Below are 24,921 nucleotides of genomic sequence, written 5' to 3' on the forward strand. Positions count from 1 at the left end.
GACTGAAAACGATGGGGCTGCTGGGCTGATCCGATACTTGCTTGCGATGGAGAGCCAAAAACGTAAAGGGTTGCAAAAACGTTTGCTGAGCTGTTGGCATTGGCTGACCTGCAAAATGCTAGGGCTGGCTCGTCTGATGGACAACGTTGGGGCTTACGCTCCTTTTATAGGGTAGGAATACTGCTTAAGAATCCCTAAGGACTTAGGTAGGGCAAACTTTTAAGACAATTATAAAAATAAATCATTCGAATGATTTATCAATAAACTTGACTTGGGCAAAGTTTTTGGGTGAAATTGTCGCACATCACCAACCAGGAATTCGATTGACGTGGGGAATGGCTAGTTGGATTCCTCTAACCTAAAACTACATGCACATCATGCCAGATGCCCACCATAGTGTAACATCACAAAATTGTCGGTACTAATCCTCCTAGGATTCTAGACACTCCTATCTAGGGATATGTACAGAATTGGCTTTGGAAGTTGATGAAGCATGTCCACATGGCACGCAAAGCCATGTGCACGTGACAGAACTTCTTGGGGCTATGTTCTTATTACATAAGGTGTATCAGAAAATTGGCAGAGACTCCTATTGCACAACAAGAAAGGGGTTCCATTCACTTGGGGATGTGTTCAAATCACTGCGTTAGAGCGACAAAAGGAAAATTTGTCCACAACAAGGCCATTTGAGGTGCATTGCGATGCGTGTGGTAGCAATTTGAAAGCAGTGTTGATGCAGGATGGTCATGTGGTGGCATATGGGAGTCATATTCTTCTAAAGCTAGATGGGTTACACAAATTTACGAGAAGAAGATTCGCCTAGAGTTTCTTCTTCGCGAGGACTAATTCTCCTCGGAAGGAAAAACTTGCCCGACTTTGTGTTCGCATGGCGAAGAGCGCAAAGAGATTCAAGCGAAAGAAAACCTGCAGACTGGTGAGAGTACTAGAACAGATTTGCACCTTCAAGGAAAAGCGAACATGTCTACCACTCGGCTGAGTTGTCAATCACGTAAGCAATGGTGAAATGTTACAGTATTGGGGTATCATCTTACCTAAAGTGAGGGCCGTCATCTTAATGGCCCAATTACTCTAGTGAGTAAAAATTTAGGTATGACACTCATTTTCTTTTCATCATTTCACCCACATATCGATGGGCAATCAGAGATCACCAATTCAATGGTGTCAAACTTGTTGGAGTGCTATATCTCTTGCTCACAAGTCCACGCGGGACCTCCAATTGGTTGGCTTCGCCTACAACAACACTATTCATACATCTACTTGGAAGGCACCTTTTGAGAAAATAGAGGGCGGCAAAAACGTTCCACCTATCCTGTGCACCAAGGACAAGATCTTTCAAGCACTTTGTTGAGAATCTATCGACATCTCTTCCCAAGGTTAAGGATCTTAAAACGGACAGCAGGGAGCATAGACTCAACTTGCAGTTGAAGAAAGGAGGCCGGGTGCTTGAGAAAGATGAAGGGAAAGAAGGGCCTTTACCCCAAGCTAAGTATAAGATACTATGGACCTTTCCAAATCCCACAGAATCAACGATGCATCCTTCAAACTGAAGCTGCCAGATCATAAGTAGTTGTCACGTGAGTCTTCTTCAACTTTCAAGGGATAAGTGCCAAAGGATTTGGTGCCAGAGGTGGAGGCAAAAGGGAAACTTCAACCTAAGCATATCCTAGCACACAAGGAAGGCAAAGAGAAGGGAAAGATGGTCCAGAAGTACTCTACCCTGCTCTGATACCAAGCGGACGCAAGAGGACGAGTTATCAGATACTTCTCAAATGCATGAGGCTTTCAGATTGGTGGCGACCTCTCCAAGTGCGGAGTCCGATTCAGCAGTTCAGTCTGGTGCAGTTCCTGTTACACACGAGGGGAGCCACTCCACTCCCTTGTTAGAAACAGGCAAGATTGAGAATATAGTCATGAAGTTAATAACAAACAAAGATTTTACTCTTTCAAATTCTATTTTTGTTTGAGTATGTAAGGTAAAATGCGAACAACATTTTATCTTTGTTCATCGGTGGCATGATGATGATTCTAGCACATCGAGACATTTGCATAAAAATTGGTGAGCACTGAGGCCTACATATGATAGCTAGATACACTCATTGCAGCTAAAGTCCAGTGAGGACAAAGACGTAAATGTGATTCATGAATGTTGTTCGAGATCCAATGTGAATTAGGACCATAGTTACAAGGAAACTCCATTTTGGAGCCTATCAGATCAGAAACTCTGTTTCCAAACTCCCCTGCATCTCGTTTCTGTTTTGCTGTTTCCTCACGGAGTTCCAAACGTTTTATATACAATATGCCTATAAAAACCGGTTTCTGAACCGTTCCAGTGAAATGAGCAAGCCCGTTTCTGTCCTGGATGCCTTGCCTGTCTCGTTCCAGGTGACCATGATTAGGATATGTGGTAGTGCATGCTTGGTAAATGCATGGTCTTGTGTGGATGGTCAACGGTATGTCTACATGGAGCCACTATCCACTGAATCTTGGTTTTATGTCAGTTTTGCAGGCATAATCGAGGACAATTACTCCTCTTTTACAAGGGTGGGGTATGTCACAAAATGATGCCATGTAAATGCCAAACCCGAGCGATGGAAGGGAAAGCCGACTGGATGCAGAAACCTGATGCCAAGTTCAGGCCAGAGCGGCCCATGAATCACGGTGCAAGTCGCGACATGACGTGTGGGACTATACGGAAAGTAATGATGTGGCACATACGGACGAACGGCCATGGCAGATGACATGGCGCGTACAGACATTGCTGAGTGGCCTATTTTTGTTCCTGGATTGCTTTCCAGCCAGCCATGGATAGGAGATCACTTTTATGTGCTTTTGAGCAATACTTCTTGGCCCTGCTTGACTCTCTATCAGTAGACTTTCAAGTGTAAATATCATTTTGTGTAAAGATGATTCAACAAGCGACGTAAAGCCCACAAAATGGTTATTGCATGTCTCTACCTAATAAGCACACTAGCATTCTTAGCAAGCCTTCAATGATCTTACAACTATTCAAGCCAAATTCGGTATGTTATCTAGTATCAAATGCAGACGAAATCATCATTGGGAACTGACTTTCATACCTGAGAAACCCATGATGCAATCATGGCACCCCTTGAAGACCCTTTCTTGGCAGTTACCACGTATATTCCACCAGAAACTCGTGCAATGGCCTTAGCAACATTCACTGGTATATTAGTCTTTATCGATTCTATCACCTTCTTCTGTGAGAGCAACTGCCCTAAATCAGTACCAGCCTCTTCATATTGCTGGTACCTGTAGTTTCAAACCAGAAAACGTTCTAAGTACTTAATACAATAGCATTCACTTGAACACAGCAGGTGACAAAGCATTACACAACCCAAGTTCACCAAATCGAGCAACCAGGCATCACAATTATAACATTCCTACCTTTCTCTCTTCTCAAACTCTGCAGATGCCAGCCAAGGATTACCAGCCCCGATCATTGTGTACCATCTCTGTAAAATTTACAGAGAAAGGCCACACTGCATATAATTCACCTAGTTTACAAAGCTCTGTTGTCATATTGGCTAAAATAGGTAGAAAACTTCTGGAATGAGCAAAGCTAAGGTTCATAATGTTCCACTTGGTGCTGCTCAGCCAGACCTCCCTATTTCCACTAGGTGCTTCTAAGCCAGATCTTTATATTTCCCAACCGCCACCCTATTGCCCCTGCTCGCCGGTGCTTACCAATTCCTAGCTTCACGGTTCGCAAACTATTGAGCAATATTCTGACTCAATAGTGTGTAGATCAACTTCTAATCAGTCAAGCTTCTAGAGAAATGCTGGAATTTTGTTCACTCTAACATCAACGTCCGCACAAGGTCCATAGCATGATCACCCAGCATGCCCTTCAAAACAACCCTTCTTTTTTTCAAGAAATACATTCTTATCGTTGCCTTCTTTTGTGTAGTATTAAATGCCTTTATTTTGAGGATCAGACTCTGAGTTAGATCATTGACACAAGAATCTTTCTGTACTTGTTCATCATCAACTTTTCCTGCAAAAGTGTTCTCTATGGGTGCTCCGTTTATTGCTACTATGCCTAGCATTCATCTACCTCATTGAGCAGGAACATATTCTAGTTGTGCAGTTCACACGAACCACAGAAGAAGGACCAAGCTTGTAGCAAGGAACCTTTGAATGGAACAAAGTCATACATCCAGTAAATATAACATGACTAGCGACCTATACTGTGGCAGAGATTGTATGTATTTGCGACCTACTTCACTTTTACAAGGGTCATAATGATCAAAATTGAAGAAAAGCATACGTGGCCTCAGTTGGTGTAGATTTAACCCTCAAGGGTGGTACAGGTGATGTTATGCCAAGATCCAGGAATCGCTGAATGATTGTATCCACAGGTTCGTCATCTCCACCATAGCTTTCTGCCACAACAACCGGCTGTGTCCAAAACAGATTTTACATTAGTAGAGGCTCATCATATAAGGCTAATCATTGACTAAGAGAAACACTGTTCCAACAGAAACCATCAAGGATTAGACATACTTGTTTTGCCTTCACAGCTGCATAAAGAGTGCTGACGATTGCATTGGAAGGCCCTGAGCTAGGAGGTGCCATGAGAACAACACCACTACACCTACCAACGCACTCTATAAGTTCTTGAGAATCTGCGGAGTTTAGGTCCAACATATCAACTAAAATATTTGTTTTTGTCAATCCCCTTGCAAATGCCTACAAAACACAATGAGGATGGCCCTTCAAGGAGAATATATCTTAGTATCTGAATCATGAGCAATGCTGTTGCATACCTGTGACAGTCTATCGCTAAAGCCATAATCAGAAACATATAAAACAGCAACTGTGGCCAGTTGTTTTTCTAGTGCTTGTCTGCTCCAGATGTCATATTTATTCATCAATTCTGCAATGTTATAAGTCAATACTGGGCCATGGCCGGTGGCAATGACCCCAAACTCCATTCCACTCACTCTTTTCAGCGCATTCAAAACCGATCGAGAATTAGGGCGCATCAAACAGTCATAATAGAACCGATAATGCGGCTCAATAGTGGCCAGGTCTTCATCATAAACCTATTATTGAAAGAAAAAAATATAGTAACATGAGGTGTGCCCTTCAAATAATCCTTAAAAACATGATGAACCGAAAGAGAAATGCTTGACTATTATATGCACAAAGCATGGACACAGACAGATAAACATGAAGATCTATATACTAAATATATAGATACATATATGCTTAAAGATTTGCCACAATCGTTTAATCATTTACAGCATGTGGCTGATAAGTCAATCTTTAAGCATACATATATGCTTGAAGATTTGCCACAATCGTTTAATCATTTACAGCATGTGGCTGATAAGTCAATCCTCACTCACGCCAGGATTTTAATGTTGAGTGACGTCAGAAACATCAGTACCTTCAAAATAATCCATGGTAATGCTTCTATGCGATAGCACGGGATAGAAATAACAAATTATAAATGTCTGAGACAAAACGATGTCCATGTCTGTCTGTATGATGGATGAAACAAAAGATCTATAGCGAAGCCATACACCTAGCCCTAGCATGCTATATATGACCACATTTCAGATGTTCTGTGGCTGTACACTTATTAAAGGCATGAATGGTCAGTCCTTCATCTCATAAGGCAAGTGTAAATGGTGAAAACACTGCCCTTTCGAGCCCACCTCCACTCTTCTCACCTGCTGTAAGGCCCCTTTATATGAATAAAAGAAATGAGGTTTAAACTGGAAACACTGTTCATGCAATAACAACATATAAGGTAATCAAGTTAATGCCTTTCAAATATGTAACAGCAATGAAACATTGCACCAGTACCAAGATTATGCAATGAATTGACGTGTTTAAAACAGCACAGGTTAACTTGACCGAACCGTTTCAGAGCAATAATGCATTCCAAATGCATCACATGTGAAGAGGACTCCTGCTCCCCGATCATAGGTAAAAATTGTGTCTGGCCAATGTAAATTTGGTGCAATGACAAACTCTAGCACATGTCCTTTTCCCAGATCCAAAGTATCACCTCCCTGCAGTAGCCACAAATAAATGGTTTGAATATGTGGAGGAACATGCATGTGAGCGTGTGTGTGTACTGATTTTGAGAAAGCCAGAAACCATTGTGTCTCAGGACCAATCAGTAAAGATAATAACAGAATTCTATCAAGGATTAATGAGAGCTTTTTCTCAAAAATTACCACTCAAACTTACAGCCTGCTCTGAGCCCTTCAATACAGTATTTAATTATAACAGCATTCAATCTATTCTTTTGTGTAAAAAGATTCAGAGGTGTGTCTGTTTACATTTTAGCACTAGTGTAAATAGTGCAGAGTATCTAATCTTCAAGAAACGTCTCCTTGCTCATGATTGAGGAAAATACTTACGAAGACAAGTATCGTACACCACTCACCTCTCAAAGCCTAAGTGAGAAATACTCAGTTGCTCACACCTTAAATAGGGAGGATCTGAGGCAGAGAGAAATGCATCTACAAGAGTAACACCTATTTATGTCGATAGGCTTCTTAAATCGGTATTCGAGTAAATTCAGTATATTTCCTCATCTTTAAAGCGTCCAGATTACTGATGCCCTTTAGAAATGTCATCAGGAGACATGATCAAGCTAAATCTCCAAAGTGCTCCCAAGCCCAAGGAGCTGTTTGGATCAAACCAAATGCCCCAAGTGACAATATGTGGTCACGTGCACATCTAACCCTATGTGCATGCAGACAAGCTGTTCCTACTTCTAGGGTTAAGGTAGCCTAGGAAGTATTCTGGCAACCTCGTAAGCCTATACGCGGGCCGTGCATGTCCAGGCACTTAGAGTAGCTTCATACCCTCTGATTGCACAACCCATGATCACTAGCATTTCATTCAGTACCCAACATGAGCATTTTCTAGTGCATGAACTAAATTTTGCAACGGCATGTGAACAACCTCATATGTCGCTTTATTTATTAAGTGACTTTTCAAAATAATCCAAATCGTGGGGGCTGGAATAGCACTACTCGACCCAGGATGTTGCACCTATATAGGGAGGGCAGAGGGCGCCATGAGAAGGCGGAAGACACAGTAGCAGACAACAGGCTCTCTAGTGTTTTCTCATCAGCAAGCATCAGCGTTTCCAGATCAGCCCTTAGCATCGCCGTACCGCTATTCCCCTGCAGCCGATCCTCGCCGGTTTTTCTCCCTATCGCAGCAGCTCAGCCAGCTATCAGAATTCAGCCCTCATTTCAGCCGGCGTTTTCGGTTTTCAGCCATTAATGCATTAGATCCACAGCAGTTCCGGACCGCCACGTCTCAATTGCATCAAATCCTCAGCAGTTCACCTAGCGTTTTCAGATTTCAGCCATGCACATCTTTGATGCATCATGGGATGGGTGACATAGAGCATCGCGATGGAGTTGTTCCATAAGTTTGGTGAGAAAGGACTAGGTGATGGGTATTCCTGATGCCCACATGGTGGGTGACGAGAGCATCGAAAAGGGAATCCATAGTCAGGAGGTATTCCGAACTGAGTTAGAATTGTGCACAAGAAATGAGGCAAGCACTTGAATAAAAATGGGTTCAGAGTAAGCTATGAGGAAATGCACTTGCTTTCTGAGAAAGCAAGTTGCTTTTCGGGAAAGCATATGCTTTCCCGTTAAGGAGTCTATGTTTGCATTGCATCTGTGCACGAGACTGCATCCAGGGACACCTGAGTTATGAGTGTGTAAGCATTGTTTTCAGCTTATAAGGTTTTACTGAGTTTTTAGCACGTTCATACCATTTTTTTAGTGTCCGGCCGTCGACTTAATAAGTGGGCAGACACAAAAGAAAAAGGAGCAAAACCCACACTCTTCTCTTATATTAGAAGAACAAAAAGTGCTCTCTCTCTCTCTCTCTTTCTCAACAATCAGCCAGCGTTTTTGGAGTTGCACACCTCAGCGTTTTCAGTTTCCAGCACGAGCCTCGCGAGAACCCGCATCCATCGGTTGCAGATCCTCTACCAGTTTCCCCGTCAAGACACACATCAGCCTAGCGTTTTCAGCTTTAGCAGAATCAGCCATAGTTTTGCAGTTCAGCCCAGATCAGCCAGCGTTTTTGCTTTTCAAACCTTGCACGACACGGCGATTGCAGATCAGCCCCGCAGTTTCGCCATAATATCAGATCCATAGCACAGCATCTAGAGTTTTCAGTTTTCAGCCTTGACACTGCTGTCGTTGACACCATCGTCGTCGTTGTCAACATCGTCATCGTCATCGTCATCATCATCATCATCATCGCAGATCCCTATCTCGACGACGAAACCTTCGTCACCATTGTTGCAGATCCCAAACTTGACGACAACACCTTCGTCGTCATCGTCGCAGTCACCATCGTCATCATCGACATAGTCATCATCAAGTACCACAGCATCTAGAAGCATTGTACCAGACTGTGCAATCTAAAGCAAATACCTCTCTAGCAATAGAGAGGGGGGCCCTTGGAGGGGGGTTTGGGACCCCATCTCTCGTCGTCTCTCTCTCTCTCTCTCTCTCTCTCTCTCTCTCTCTCTCTCTCTCTCTCTCTCTCTCGTCGTCTCTCTCTCTCTCTCTCTCTCTCTCTCTCTCTCTCTCTCTAGCACACTCACTCACAGTTTGCATTTCACTCGTGTTTTGGTCATTGCACATTCTCTCATTAAGTCAAGGAAGGCTCTCCCATCTCGTCAGTAAAAAGGACCTTGAGCATGTACTGTTCACTCATCCTGAGCCACACACCATCATTCACTTCCGCTGCACATTACATTGGTATCAGAGCCCAGCTCTCTGGAAGGGTTCGGTATCATCACTCAAGGAAAGAAGCGCAAAGAACCACAAGAAATTTTTTTTACTTGTTGTGATCGCACGTAACCCAGACCACTTGGGCGTGTCGGTCCCTAATCTTTGTTTTTGAAGAGTGGCAGGTAACCCACGAAAGAAGGGCTTGTCTAGACTCCCCTCGTTCCTCTTTCCACTCATTGAGAGCGGACCTTGCACTTAGCGGCAAGCCAATCAACATGAGGTGGGAAAAAGCAACCTTGGTGTGAGCGCAAGGCCGCTAAGGGGTGTACCCGCAGGGAAGAGTTGAGCATGGGTAAGAGAAAAGCCTTCTTAAACGTAGATTGCCAGCCAAGACCTCAAGAACCCCAGAACCTCAAGAACCTCACGACCCTCAAGAACCTCAAGAACCCAAGAGCTCAGTGCATGGTCATCACACGAAGCAGAATGGCTACTTTGCGTGAAGGTGATGAGAGTGGAGTTGGAGAAGAAGAAGTTTCTACACCAAGAGGATTGTTCCCTGATCCTCCCCCATCCCCATCTACGCCACGGATTGCACCAAATCCTATGGAGGCTTTAGTCCAGTCGATGATGGAGATGATTCTACAACAAGAGATGCAACACGCCGCCTTCGAAGAACGAAGGGCAACTATGGAGCTTAAGTGTGAGCAAGCATGCATAACGGCTGAAGAGAAAGCACGGCTATGGAGTTAGAGTGAGAAGCGTAGAGAGACCAACGCATGAAGGAGTTGGTCCTACAGGTACTCTCCTGTAAGGTGCAGCGGAATGATTGTTTGCACTTCGCTCAAGATGAGTGCTCCGAACTGTGCTCAAGGGTTCCTTTTAGTTCTTATGGTAGGTAGAGCCTTCCGTTCTTAATGAGAGAATGCTATGATCACAAACAAAGTGAATGGACACTATGCGTGCAAGTGTATGAGACTGAGAGATAGAGAGAGAAGAGAGATACGACACCAGAGACGTTGTAAAACCCTCCTCCGAAGGCCCCACTCTCGTCGGCGAGAGTGGTCTACTTTTGATTGCACAAAGTGGTACAATGCGTATGCAATGGACTGATGCAACTTGGGACTATGCCGGTGACGAAGACGGTGATGACGACGACGACTTTAGGGCTGAAATTTGTGGTCTTCTAACTGCTGAAAATCTGCAAATCTTTGGGCTGTTTTGGGTGGCTGAAAATGACTGTTTTGGCTGCATTTTTATGGTTGAAAATGGGGGTTCTTCAGCATCCAACTAGGGCTGAATTGTCTGCTTCTAATGCCTGCTGAAAACGCTGTGCATCTGCTGCAAATTGGGCTGAAAACCAAACACGCTGATGCTGCTCTGTAGCGTTAGTAAAATGCTAGGCCAATCTGGTACTTGCTGGTAGCAATCTGCAAACGCTGGTGGTTCTGGGTCTATGGCGATGTAGCAAAGCTGGGAAAACGCCGAAAGATGGGGATTACTGCTGGGAACAGAAAATGCTAGGGTGCTTGAGGGTGTGGCGAGGATGGGGGAATCAAAACGCCAAGGGTTCCTGCTGGGGTTCTGCTGAAAAGGTGTCTGTTGAGCATGTGCTCCTGCTGTCTCTTCTGTCAGAAAGTGCTAACTTGGGTTTGCTTATATATTAATTTAGCAAAATTGCCCTACCTACTTTTGTTGGAAACTCACCTAAAAATAATAAGTGAAAATACAAGAAATAGGGAAAATAGACTAAATGCACTGGAAAATCCCCTGACTGAATCTGATGGATTCTGAAGGGAATACTGATGATCATGTTGTGTGCAACCAGAGGATATGCATCTACACTAAGTGACTGGGCATGCACGGTCGACGAATAGACTCACAAAAGTGCCAGATCACTTCTAAATCTAGACTGACTGGATTGACTAAACCCTTGCTATGTTGTAGCTTGTCCACGGACACATAGGGTTGGATGTGTCATGTGACATCCCCTCCTTTTCAAAGTGAGGTATTGGTACCGAATTGTATGGCATCGAGGGAGATCGCCAATAGCATCCGGAATCCTGGAAGGGACTCTTCGCCAGCCCACTCTGATGTGTGGGTCGTGCGGTACTTGAACTTCATAAAGGTCTGCAAAGCTTGCTTCTTTGGGCCGTGCCGAAAGCGACTCAAAGTCTTCTGTGGCTCCTTCGATGCTTTAACTTCGTCTAGAGTCGTACTTCTTTCTTCTTCAAGAATCTCTATGGCTGAAAATTCCCGAAACCATTTCCAACACAAAACCATGAACATACCTATTCCATGTAAAGTGAATGAAAAAAATCGTGTCTTCCTCAAAGACTGTGCATGCAATGTAGATGAACCAATAGACGGAATGACAATCCGTTCATCAAACACATGCAAACAATGAGATCGAATCTTTCTCTTATGATCTATAACAATCAACTGTGGCAAAACACAATGGAAATGCCCGCGCTTGTTGCTCATACTTTCATGTGCTCTGTCTACAACTGTGTCATGCCAAGAAGAGGCATGGAATGTGACTTCCTGAAATGCATACTTTTCAACTTTTCATGAAAATTCCGCATACATTCGTGCTCATTCATGAGTGAAACGTGCTCAACGTACAATATATCATGCCTAGGAAAAGGGATCACATAAAGACGCTGACTAAAATACAGGAAACGATCACGAATGAAAACACTTGAACAATGCGTGCGTATCAATCATGCGAACACATAATACTTCCTGTGAGGATTATTTGGACCTAGGCTCGAGAGCCAAGATCGCTTCATCCTGAACGATCGAATCGTACTGTGGGGGTTCTTTGGACCTCGACTCGAAAGCCAAGATCGGTTCTTCGTGATTGATCGAATCTACAACAAGGTTAGCTTCGCTAGAAAAAGCATCCACTAACACATCATCCTTGCGAACAATCACGTCATCTTCATGCAACTCATCATGCTTGTGAGAAATCACATCTTGATCATGCAAATCATCATGCTTGTCATTGGCATCCAAATAATCATGCTTAGCAATATCATTGAAATCATCATGCTTATCTTTGTCATCCAAATCATCATGCTTGTCATTCAAATCATCATGCATTGTCATTCAATTCATCATCATGCTTCACACAATCATGCAAATCCTGTGTGTCATGCTTTGGAGAAGAAGAGACTGAGAGAGTCTCCTTTACCCGAATCTCTTGCATCTGTGCCTGAGCTTGAGAAAAGAACTCTTCCCTTCTTGCATTGATCTCGCGATCAAATTCTGCTTGTCTTTCTTTGTTCTCTCCTTGTCTTTCTGCGCGCTCACGATCCAATTTGGCTTGTCGTTCTTTGGCTTCCAAGCGTGCTTGCTCGCGCTCACGCGCTATGGCTTCCATTCTTGCTGCATTTCTTGCTTCGCGTTGTAAATTCTGTTCCATAAACAACGACTCCAACTCCTCCATTGGAGTTAGTGCAATCCTTGACGTAGATGGGGAAGGGTTAGAAAAACCTCCTGGTGGGGAAAATTCTTCTTCGTCTCTCTCATGCTCATCACCTCCAAGCAAAGTATCCATTCCGCTTCGAGTGATGACCATTTTGAAGTCGTGGGTTCTTGTGGGTTCTTGTGGTCTTAGGTTCTTAAGTTCACGAGGAACTTGGGTTCTTGTGGGTCTAGGGTTCTTGGGTTCTTGAGGTCTTGAGGTTTTCTTTCGCTTGCAAACCGTTTTTGAGAAGGATCTTCTCTTCACGCGAGTTCTACTCTTTATCGCGGGCGCACCCCTTCGCAGCCTTGCGCTCACACCAAGGTTGCTTTTTCTCACCTCGCGTCGATTGGCCGGCCGCTAAGTGCACGGTCTGCTCTCAATCAGTGAAAAGAGACACAAGGGGAGGCTGGACAAGCCCCTCTTTGTTGGGATTCCTGTCACTCTTCAAAAACACGATTAGGAATCGACACACCCAAGCGAACTTCGCTTTGTGCGATCGCAACAAGCAAAAAAAATTCTTGTAATTCTTGTGGTTCTTTCCTTGAGTGATACAGAACACTGCCAAAGCTGTGATACCAATGTTAGGTGCAGCGGAATGGTTGTTTGCGCTTTGCTCAAGATGAGTACTCCGAACTGTGCTCAAGGGTTCCTTTTAGTTCTTATGGAAGGTAGAGCCTTCCGTTCTTAATGAGAGAATGCTATGATCACAAACAAAGTGAATGGACACTATACGTGCAAGTGTATGAGACTGAGAGATAGAAAGAGAAGAGAGATACGACACTAGAGACGTTGTAAAACCCTCCTCCGAAGGCCCCACTCTCGTTGGCGAGAGTGGTCTACTTTTGATTGCACAAAGTGGTACAATGCGTATGCAATGGACTGATGCAACTTGGGACTATGCTGGTGACGACGACGGTGATGAGGACGACGACTTTAGGGCTGAAATCTGTGGTCTTCTAACTGCTAAAAATCTGCAAATCTTTGGGCTGTTTTGGGTGGCTGCAAATGACTGCTTTGGCTGCAATTTTATGGGTGAAAATGAGGGTTCTTCTGCATCCAACTAAGGCCGAATTGTCTGCTTCTAGTGCCTGCTGAAAACGCTGTGCATCTGCTGCAAATTGGGCTGAAAACAAAAAACGCTGATGTTGCTCTGTAGCGTTAGTAAAACGCTACGCCAATCCGGTACTTGCTGGTAGCGATCTGCAAACGCTGGTGGTTCTGGGTCTATGGCGATGTAGCAAAGCTGGGAAAACCCCAGGAGATGGGGGTTACTGCTGGGAACAGAAAACGCTAGGGTGCTTGAGGGTGTGGCGAGGATGGGGGAATCAAAACGCCAAGGGTTCCTGCTGGGGTTCTGCTGAGAAGGTGCCTATTGAGCATGTGCTCCTGCTGCCTCTTTTGCCAAAAAGTGCTAACTTGGGTTTGCTTATATATTAACTCAGCAAAATTGCCCGACCTATTTTTGTTGGAAAGTCACTTAAACATAATAAGTGAAAATACCAAAAATAGGGAAAATAGGCTCAATGCACTGGAAAATTCCCCTGACTGAATCTGATGGATTCTGAATGAATACTGATGATCATCCTGTGTGCAACCAGAGGATATGCATCTACACTAAGTGACTGGGCATGCACGGTCTACGAATACACTCACAAAAGTGCCAGATCACCTCTAAATCTAGACTGACTGGACTGATTAAACCCTTGCTATGTTGTAGCTTGTCCACGAACACATAGGGTTGGATGTGTCATGTGACATCTCCTCAAAGTCTAAGCCACTCAAGGAGGTGAACGAGTCATCAGGTAGCACAGGTAGAGACGCAGATTGCAACAACCCAATCACTGAGAAGTTGACATTTAGTACATATGATGGTAAGATGGATGCTTCTTTGATTCATTCTTGGTTGCACCAATTTAATGCTTACTTTGCAACTGTCAAGAAAACAAGTAACAGTAAAGTTTTGACTGTTGCCATGTACCCAGCAAGTGATGCCATTAATTGGTATCAAGCTTGGCAAGAGTCAGAAATGGTTGAGCATCATGAGCATGCCGAGGAAGGCGTACCCCTCTCTTTCAATTGGATTGACTTCCAAGACAAGCTCGAAGCTCTCTCTATGCCACCACAGTACCTTGATCGGTTGAAAGAAGATTGGCGTGGTCTTAAGCAAAATGGATCCCATGTTATGCCTTTTTCTAACCGTATTTTGCAGATTGGCGTGCAATTGCGTAAGTCGGATGAGGATTGCAAGGAGGCTTTCCTCTGTGGATTAGACGAGTACATCAAGTTCAATGTGCAAGTTTTCAGTCCTAAGGACTATAATGACGCCATCAGAATCGCCTTAGCACAAGAAATGAAGCATAACAAAGACAAGTTGAGTACTTCTCAAAACCAACCGAATGGTAAGCATGGTAAGCATCGCCTTAGAACAACAAATGAAGCACAACAAAGGCAAGTCGAAGGACAACAAGTCGAGTACTTCTCAAAAGCAACCGAATGGTAAGCATGGTAAGAATCCCCGTCAGAATCGCCTTAGCACAAGAAATGAAGCACAACAAAGGCAAGTCGAAGGAGAACAAATCGAGTACTTCTCAAAATCAACCGAATGGTAAGCATGGTAAGACCATTGGTAAGAATGACGGTAATTCTTCTCCTCAATCTTCTTCTACACCTAGAGCACAGAAGTCTCACAATGATGATAAAGGAAAGGCTAAAACTCAAGACACCCCTAAGTTGACACCTGATAAAAAATCTGCTCAAGGAATTTTAGGAGATTGGTTAACTCTTGAAGAACGAGTTGAGTATGTACAAGACAAAAAATGTTTTGAGTGTCACACTAAAGGTCACATGAAACGAGATTGTCCTAAGAAAGAAGACCCTAAAGAACCCACAGAATCCACATCATCTATGAATGTACTCAATGAGCACACTAATGTGTCTGAAGTTTCTCGTGATCATGTAGATGAGTCTCTCATGTTGTGTTATGGTCATGTGAATAGTACACGCATTGTGATCTTGTTTGATTCGGGTAGTATTCATGATGTGATTAGTGACTCTCTCGTGAAGAGCGCACGTTTAGAAGCTCTCCCCATAGATCCCATTGTGATCTTTGATTTGCTCTTGGCATGCACTCTTCGCTCACTCACGAATGTCTTGATGTGACAGTGTTAGTTCAAAATGTCGGTTTGTGGTTTCACCTCTCAAAGGATGTGATTTGATTTTTGGCATCAAGTGGTTTGAAGGTTATAATCCACGCATTTATTGGAAAGAAAACACTCTCACACACAATTGAAAGAGCACCTCCTGTGGTCCTTCGCTGTGACAAGAACATTCAATATGTGCCATTAGTCTCTCACTCTCATGATTCACAAGGGGTTAAGACATGTAGTATGATTGTTTCTCTCAGTACACAGTCCCACAGTCTAGTCATTGCAAGAAAAGAACTCTCTTGCCGTCATGTCTTCTCGGAAGCACGACACGCAATTTTTGCATGATAGAGATGTGATTGTTTGCAAGGATGATGCTATAGATGATGATGTTTCTAGTGAAGCTAACCTCATTGCAGGTACGATCAATCACGCAGGACCAATCTTGGATCTCGAGTCGAGGTCCAAGGAACCCATTTAGAAAGTATTTTGTCTTCGCATGATTAGTCAGCACGCATTGTTCGTGTTTCTCATTCGTGATGGTTTCTTGTATTTTCATCACCATCCTTATGTGTTCCCTTTTCACAGGCATGCCATATTGCACGATACACATGATTCACTCACGGATGAGCACAGATGTATGCGGATCACTCTCAAAAAGAAAGAATATTTGTTTTCAAGAAATTCACATTGTTTCCTTATTGTCCTTTTGGTCAATCGATTTGTCACATCTATTCCTTGGCACGACACAGTCTTAAGAAAAGCACGAGCACGATTGTCCATCAAGCATTGGCAATTCCGTTGTGATTCGCCACAATTGATACGGTTAGGTCGAAAGGTCAAGATTCGATCTCACTTTTTGCATGTGTTTGGTAAAATGGTTTTGCATTCCGTCACTTTGTTCATCTACATTGCATGCACAGTCATTTAGGGAAAATTGTATTTTTCAAGTCACTCTACATGGAATGGATATGTTTATGGCTTTGTGTTTGAAGTGATTTCAGGAATATTCCTCATTGGAGATTCTTGAAGGTGAACCCACAACCATAAACGAAGTTGGAGCATTGGAGCCGCAACAGATCATTTTATGTCGCTTGCGGTGCGGCCCAAAGAAGCAAGCATTGCAGACTTTCATGAAGTTCAAGTATCGCATGACCCACGCATAAGAGTGGACCGGCGAAGAATTCTTCGCAAGATTCCAAGAGTTGTTGGTGCACTCTCTCGATGCCATACAGCTCGATACCAATATCTCACTTTGAAAAGGGGGGGGATGTCACGTGCACATCTAACCCTATGTGTACGTGGACAAGCTGTTCCTACTTCTATGGTTTAGGCCAAGAAAGTGTTCTGGCACCTTTGTGAGCCTGTGCGCACGCCCTGCATGTCCAAGCACTTAGAGTAGCTGCATACCCTCAAATTGCACAACCCAAGATCATTAGCATCAGTATCCAGTACCTAGCATGAGGATTTTCCACCGCATGGTTTGAGTTCCGACCTCGCAAGTGAAACACCTCTTATGAGTCATTTTATTAAAAGTGACTTTTTGAATTCTTTTTTGAAAGTTTGTTGGGAAGCTTTTCCTACCCAACATATAATTCCTATAAATGAACCCATTGGGCACCCAGTAGAGGCAAAAGACAGATGAAGGCATCAGTGCACAAGTGAAAAAGTGCAGCAGAGCCAACCCTTCCAGTGTTTTCTCAACAATCAGCCAGCGTTTTTGGAGTTGCACACCTCAGCATTTTCGGTTTCCAGCCCGAGCCTTGCAAGAACCCGCATCCATCGATTGCAGATCCTCGCCAGTTTCCCCGTCAAGACACACATCAGCCTAGCGTTTTCAGCTTCAATAGAATTCAGCCAGCGTTTTGCAGTTCAGCCCAGATCAGCCAGCGTTTTTGCTTTTCAGACCTTGCACGACACGGCGGTTGCAGATCAGCCCCGCAGTTTCGCCATAGTAGCAAATCCATAGCACAGCATCTAGAGTTTTTAGTTTTCAGCCTTGACACTATTGTCGTTGACACCGTCGTCGTCGTCGACATCGTCATCGTAGATCCCTATCTTGACGACGAAACCTTCGTCGCCATTATCGCAGATCCCGAACTTGATGACGATACCTTCGTCGTCGTCATCGTTGTCACCATCGTCATCGTCGACATCGTCGCCGACATAGTCATCATCAAGTACCACAGCATGTAGAGCATTGTACCAGACTCTGTGCAATCTGAAGCAAATACCTCTCTAGCAATAGAGAGGGGGGCCCTTGAAGGGGGGTTTGGGACCCCATTGGTGTCATCTCTCTCTCTCTCTCTCTCTCTCTCTCTCTCTCTCTCTCTCACTCAATCACAATCTCCATTCCACTCTCGTGTTTTGGTCATTGCACATTCTCTCATTAAGTCAAGGAAGGCTCTCCCTTCTCGTCAGTAAAAGGAACCCTGAGCACATACTGTTCACTCATCCTGAGCCATACACCATCATTCACTTCCGCTGCACATTACATTTTAGGCCTCTGTTCCCCATTTCCAATCCAACTTCCCGTTCCGAATCCCCGTTTTGTGTTTCAGATGTGAGTATTGGTAACAAGGAATGGCATTCCATGCCCGTTGCCGTTCCGCGTTCGGATTTCCCGTTCCGGGTAACTATGGATGTCGCAAGGGAAGGAAAGCAAGGTGCCATTGTTTACCCCATGCTGGTGCAGATTTCAGCCGACAAGATAATGTTGTCAATGACTCCTATGGATGCCCCAAGTGCACCGGATGCCACAAAGACCAAGTAGGCCAATTCCATCACGAAGAAGTGGCTTCGGAGATTGTTTCCGTCGCAAAAAGCTATTGTTTTCCTCTGTTTTCAGCCCATAGACGTCGTAGTCGTAGACAAGGCTGATTTACCAAAAGGAACCCAAGAGCACACCTCTTCTATGTGTGGAATTGGAAGAGAGGATTATCTACATAAAGATCTCTTACGGGGAGTTGTTGCTTCTTGAAAACCAAGTTGCGTTCCAAGTTTCGAGCCTTCACATGTGATGTTTATCATGTTTTGATCTATGAGAGTTTGTTTTGCAGGTGCACTTCCTTTGCACGAGGAAGTAAGAGCGGAGGAAGGCATGAGCCTCTACAAGAGAAAAGCGCTTTGTGGGAACAGAGCCAGACCCACCCAAGGGTTTTGCACCTTGGGTTTGGAATTAGATCCATGGATCTGAGAGTGGTAAGACTCTCGAGGTGGGATCACGAAGTAGAGATTCCCGAGAAGGGACTTCGTGTCCAGGATAGCAGAGTTGGTCTCTGCAGAAGAGGAATTTGGGAATACGGTCAGAAAAGAGTTGTAGGGATGCCATGCTCTTAGTCTGGCAGGTGAGAACTAAGGTTCTCGAGGATTTTGAGTAAGGAACAGAGATTTCTAGGAATAGGGTTTCGCCGTGAGCATAGGAAGCCGAGGCTTCCGAGTACCATCAAGTCTGATCTAGAACGAACTTGGTAATACGTTCCGTTCAAGTGCTTGTATAAGGACTTCTCCCTACTAATACACTCTTACGGTGTGTGTGTGTGTGTGTGTGTGTGTGTGTGTTGGGGGGGCGGGGGGGGGACCAGCTGTAACAGACTTGGACACTCCAAGTCAAGAATCAACCGCGACAGCACCAAATAACCACTTCAAAACAAGTCACAGATCACAATAGATTTACACTGGCCCGGCGGAGTACCGTGCCTAGAGATATTGGCCCCAAAGACTAGCGCGTATTTCTTTTTGTATTAATCAATCATCAAGTACAAAAGAGTGGCTCGCGGTTCACTCTCAGACTCTGCGTCCAGATGCTCTGAGAAGTGAGGCCCTCACCACTAATTTAAAGGTTACAAGGGATGCCCAAAAGCAGAGCCCCAAAAGCTTTTAAAAATAAAAAGCATCAGTTCTCTCTCTTAGAGAGTCTCTTTTTTTTTTTTTTTTAAAGCAAGTTCTCTCTCCTTCTCATGGCATGGAGAAAAAGCAAGATTCGCGTCGCTCATCATTCCCAAAAAAAAAAAAAATCAGCCTCCGCGATTTCCGAAAATTAGGGTTTTTTGCAGAAATTAGGGTTTGCATGAATTTTAGGGTTTTTGGCAAAAATTAGGGTTTCTGCTGTCCGCCACGTCATCACTTTGTGTCATACCCCCCTCTTGAAAGCATTGTAATCGACCACGATTACGCCTGCAAAACCGACAAAAGCCATAAACCGTCTTAACAAACACTGACTGTTAGTACCTATGTACTAGGAACACACATCTAGCACATGTACAAAATCGACAGTCACATCACACGACATCACAGGACATCACAAGACATCACATGACATTCAACATTCATTCGGATCTTAGACCATGATTTATCGGCAATGTAGCTAGCAATCACATCTAGGTCCAATCGGGACCTCATCGATGTCCGATTGACTAACCCCTATTGCAACCATGTCTATTCGAGATCAATCAGACCAAAATGCTGCACTCATTTCGGCTATCAGTTCCTGCACTCACAAGAAGTCAAGAACAAATCAGTATCATTATCAGGAATTCCATTTCATAAAGTCATCCAGTAGAATACTGTCAGCTCTCAGTATCCCTGAAGCTCAAAGAGACATCAGTGACTTTAGTATCAAAATCAAGGCATCTGTTGACAAGGGAGCGGAGTGACTCCCCTCTTGTGCATCCCACTGCACCAGATCTCTGGCCAAGCTGAATTCTGGGTTCCGTTTGGAGTAGACTATGCTAAACCAAAACATCGAGGTAAAGTTTCACAATCCGAGCTAGGTGCTCCTCCTCCATCCACTTCGCATCAAATGCAGGAGAGTTCTTGAACTTAACCAAGAACCGCCTTCGGACTTTACCTTTCTTCGTATCGTTATGTGCCAAAATCTGTTCAGGAACAAGGATCTCCTCCTTTTCTTCCACTTTGGGTTGCTCATCAGGCTCCCCATCATCAGGCACATCACCCTTAACAAGTTTCAAGAGACTCACATGCAATGCATTGTGAATCCTCCAAGTATCTGGCAGTTTCAATTGGAAGGAGACATCATTTATCTTTTCAGTTATCTAGAAAGGTCCGTAGTGTCGCATACTAAGCTTTGGAAAAAGCCTCTCCTTTCTCTTTTTCTTTCTTAGGCGTGCCTTCTCAAAAGTAAGAGCACCCAATCATCCTCCTTCAATTTCAAGTCGCGACGATGGCGATCTGTTGCCTTTTTCTGTCGTTCTTGAGACTCCTGCAAAGTCTTGGGAGCCTTGGCAAAAGCCGTATCCAAATCTCGCAAATATTCATCCACTTCAAATATCTAATCTTTCGTGCTCAGGAAGGATGGAACCTTCGCAGCACTTTCAACAATCTCACATGGCGTCTTCCCCGTCGAAGAGTGTATTGTGTTATTGTAGGCAAATTCCACCAAAGGTAAGTTCTTTTCCTATTGAGTCTTCTGATCCGAGATACAAGACTTCAATAAATCTAAAATCACTGAATTGGCAATCTCAAATTGCCCGTCAGTCTGCAAGTGGAACGATGACGAGAACTGCAACTACGTGCCAATGTTCTCCCAAATTGCCTTCCAAAACAAACTCATAAATCTGGGGTCTCTGTTGGAGACAATCGTCTCAGACGTGCCATGTAATCGGAAAATCATCGTGATCATTCTGTGTTCTCGAAAGATCAAAAATGAAATCCATTTCAATACTTTCCCAGGGGCGGGTGGGTATGGGTAAAAGGGTGTAACAATCCCTATGTCTTATGCCTGTCAAACTTGACCTTCTGGCATACTGCGCACAACTCTTCCACGTCCTTTCTGAGTCACGGCCAAAAGAAGTATCTCTCTACCCCTTTCATGGTGGTAGCAATGCCGCGATGACCCGTAAAAAGGTGGACAGTGGCATTCAAGCATAACCTTATCCCTCAACGGCTGTGTAACGTACAACATAGTCTTTTTCACCAAGTAGCCTTCCCGAAGGAAGTATCCAGCTACTGTCTCCCCATCCCGTATCCATGTGAAAATATCTGAAAAATCTGTATCTGTGGCATACTGATCGACCATATCCTCGAAGCTCTTATGATGTATCGCGGAAACAACCAAACCCAACGGTTTCCGAGACAAAGCATCTGCCACCACATTCTTCTGTCCCTGCACATGGACAATCTGGAAGTGGAACTGTGAATGGATGTTCGCCCACCGCATCTGCTTTTCCGAAACCTGCTTCTGTGACAAGAAGTAGCGCAAACTCTAATGGTCTGTAAAGACAGTAAAATCCGCTCCAAGTAGGTAGTGCCGCCACTGAGTAAGAGCATGGATCACTGCCGAAAGCTCTTTCTCATATATCTGTGCTGCCATCTCCGGCTTAGAGAACAATCGGCTCTCGTAAGCAATGACATGGCCTTCTTGCATCAAGACCGCACCCATACTACGACCACAAGCATCACAAAATACTTCAAATGACTTCTGCAAGTCCGGCAAAGTCAAATCTGATCCTGTAGTCAATTTCTCTTTCAATGTCCGAAAGGCAGTCACCTCTGTGGGTCCCCACGAAAAAGGTACTCCTTTCTGTGTCAAGGTATGCAAAGGGGAAGCAACTTTGCAAACTTTCGTATGAACTGCCTGTAGTACGAACACAGTCCCAAGAAGCTTCTAACTTCATAGACATTCCTCAAATCGGGCCAATCACGGATAGTCTCTATCTTGGCCAGGTCCATTTGCACTTCTGCTACTGACACAATGTGTCCCAAAAAGTGTATCTCTGGTAGGAAAAATTCACTTTTCTTTGCATTAATCACTAGCGTGTGATCTCGCAATGCTTGAAAGAATTGAAGCAGATGATCTCTGTGTTCTGCCTCATTCTTGGAGAAAACAATGATGTCGTCAAAGAAAGTGCCAACAAATAGTCTGTACTCTCGAAAAATCCTGTCCATCATCCGGTTAAATGTCGCAGGAGCATTGGTTAAGCCAAAAGGCATCACCAAAAACTCAAATAACCCAAAAGTCGTCCGAAAAGCTGTCTTGTAGACATCTCCTGGCGCTATCCTGATCTGATGATATCCACTCTTCAAGTCAATCCTGCTAAAGCACGAGGATCCCTGTAACCTGTCAAGTATATCATCGATCCTAGGAATCGAAAATCTGTTCCTGATGGTGATTTTGTTGAGAGCGCTATAATCGATGCACATTCTCTAAGATCCGTCTTTCTTCAAAACCAACAACACTGGAGAGCAATACGGTGAAGTACTAGGCTGGACAAGACCCTTTTCCAAGAGGTCTTTCACTGGGTTAATCTTTTCATTCTGTACTCGGCTCACACGATAAGGTGGCCGATTCGGTGGCGTGCTTCTAGGTATCAGATCAATGGTTTGATCTTCAAGCCCTCTGAAAAGCAATCGACATGAGTGTGGAGAAAAATCTTGGCGTTCTTTTGATCAAGTCAAAACATATTCAACCTTTATCCAGTGTTCAGTTCTCTCCCAAAAGAATGAGTAAGAAACTGAAGTTCATCACATACAATCTCTAAGCCCTTCATTTATCAAAGTCACTTTCTCAGCCCGATCGTCAACCACGGCGTAGTTCTTGTGGTACCAAGGTATCCTGAGTAGAACGTCACTCGCGTGCCCTAAACACCCCTGTCATTGCAAACAAAGTTTGCCAATGCTCGGTGTAATGGCAACATCCCATCCGGGTGCCACTTGAACTACCTCTGCCTTTGGCATCAATCTGTCGGGCGTAATTCCAAATCGAGCAGCCAATTCCAAGTGAAAAGAAGTTGGCCTTGGCTCCTTCAAAAGAGCTTCCTGATCCTTCACTTTGCCCCAAAAGCGGCAAAGTTTGTACTTTTATTGATTAGATTCGGTGCAGGTCCCATGCCATGTGGTACCAGTTCTACTTTTCTACCTGCCTTTTCTGCCACATTCCTCAGCTGCTCTCGAACTCTCAAACTTGTCGTCGTCTTTATCATTCTGTTCTTTCTGTGCCTTATTAGGGCACTTCGCGGAGATATGTCCCTGTTCCCCGCATCCAAAGAACTTCCCCTCTCTGATGAAGCGAGCTCTCTCCTCAGGAGTAAGCCTGGGTCGTGCATCATTTTTCTCTGGGTTGCTCTTTTTCTTTCTACTTTCATTCCCAGAAGTCTGTTCGGCTCGTTGTGTCATGGCCTCATCTGTGGGGTAGGTCAGACTACCAGAGTGAATTGCAAAGCCCCACTTCGCACGACTCATCAACTCCTGAATAGAAGCTGACTTCTGTTCCAAGCAGTGATCTCGGATCTCTGTAGGTAGACCCAAGGTAAACCGCTCAATCTGTTCTCTGAACGAGATCTTCTTGAATGAAGAGGCGGGTAGAAAAGAGTTCCAGAATCTTTCATAGTAAGAATTCACTGTATCGCTCTTGGTCATCCGGAGATGGTTCCAAGCAGCTCGTATATCTCGCTCAAACTCTTGAGTCAACCAAGACGAAATAAAAAGCCTCTTGAATTTCAGCCATGTAACTGGCACAGTCTTGCTTAATAGAAGCGTGGACCACCAAGTGCGAGCATTCCCTTTAAAATGAGAGGCAGCTCTCCGAATCTTGGAGTGCTGTGAATAGCATCCTCCCGCGAAAGCGATGTCAAACTACTGTATAAAAGACAAAGCCTTCGAAGCATCTAAGTATCCTGAAAAAGTATCAAACTTGATCGAGTGGCCACCTTCCTTAAACTCTCGGACTTTCTTGCTTTTATCTTCCAGAAAGTCATACTGGCTGGCTTTGTAAAAACTCTTCTTGTTCGCATAAAACTTTCCGTCATCGGAATCTGAGCTGTCTGTAGACGAGTCCTCAGTAGAACTGTCAGTCTCTGGGCGAGATGTAGCCTTCTTTGCCTTTTTCTTGCCCTTTCCAAAGCTTTGTTTCTTGCTTCGCTTTTTACCTTTTCTATCTTCTTCGCTCGAATCCGAGGAGCTAGAAGAACTATCAGAAGAAGAAGAAGAAGAAGAAGAACTAGGTACTCCTTCAAATCGAACAAGCTTCTTCTGTTTCTTTGCCTTGTCAAAAGTCGACTGACGACCCAAATAACTTGGAAAGTCAATGCTTTTCTTCTGCTTTTTGCCGTGCTTTTTGGCTTTCTTTTGCGCGTCAAAAAGCTGAGCAATCTGTGCATCAACCACGTTCTCCAGTTCCTTCTCCGTATATTTTCTTGGAGGCAGAAGGTTTCTTGAGAGCGGGTTTCGGAAGTGGTGTTGTGGTTCTCTGCCACTCCATCTGTACCTCTTCCAAAGAGGTCTGGTTCATATATTTTGCCATCTTTGGGTCCTTGGCAAAATTGAGCATCATTTTTGTTGCATCGCCAATCAATTGACGACGCGTCATCTCTCTTTGCTCCGCCTGAGTAGGCCGAGGCGGGCCATACTCTCTGCCAGAATCTTCGTTGTGATCCCAGCCCGCATCTCCAGATGCAGAGGGAGTCGACTCATCATTGCCTGAAGCCATAGGTGCCGCGGAAAAAAAAAAATCGGGGATCGGGTTTCCCGTAGAAGAGAAATCGGCCGTGCTCTGATACCACTGTAACAGACTTGGACA

At 44.3% G+C, this 24,921-nt stretch overlaps 1 protein-coding gene across 2 annotated transcripts in view; it reads right to left on the reverse strand.

Moving 5' to 3' along the window:
- Positions 1 to 24,921, reverse strand: part of LOC147425729 (uncharacterized) — a 101,883-nt gene that overhangs the window by 25,096 nt on the left and 51,866 nt on the right. For both annotated transcript variants that reach the window (XM_086500269.1, XM_086500270.1), the window contains exons 3-7: positions 5,913 to 6,065; positions 4,809 to 5,087; positions 4,546 to 4,731; positions 4,310 to 4,440; positions 3,099 to 3,291 (exon numbers count right to left, since the gene is read on the reverse strand). In XM_086500269.1, the coding sequence (XP_086356395.1) occupies positions 3,099 to 3,291; positions 4,310 to 4,440; positions 4,546 to 4,731; positions 4,809 to 5,087; positions 5,913 to 6,065 (942 nt within the window). The remainder of the gene's footprint in view (positions 1 to 3,098; positions 3,292 to 4,309; positions 4,441 to 4,545; positions 4,732 to 4,808; positions 5,088 to 5,912; positions 6,066 to 24,921) is intronic.

This window comes from Adiantum capillus-veneris, chromosome 25 (assembly GCF_014529385.1).
Source record: "Adiantum capillus-veneris isolate H3 chromosome 25, ASM1452938v2, whole genome shotgun sequence".
Classification (NCBI taxonomy): Eukaryota; Viridiplantae; Streptophyta; class Polypodiopsida; order Polypodiales; family Pteridaceae; genus Adiantum; species Adiantum capillus-veneris.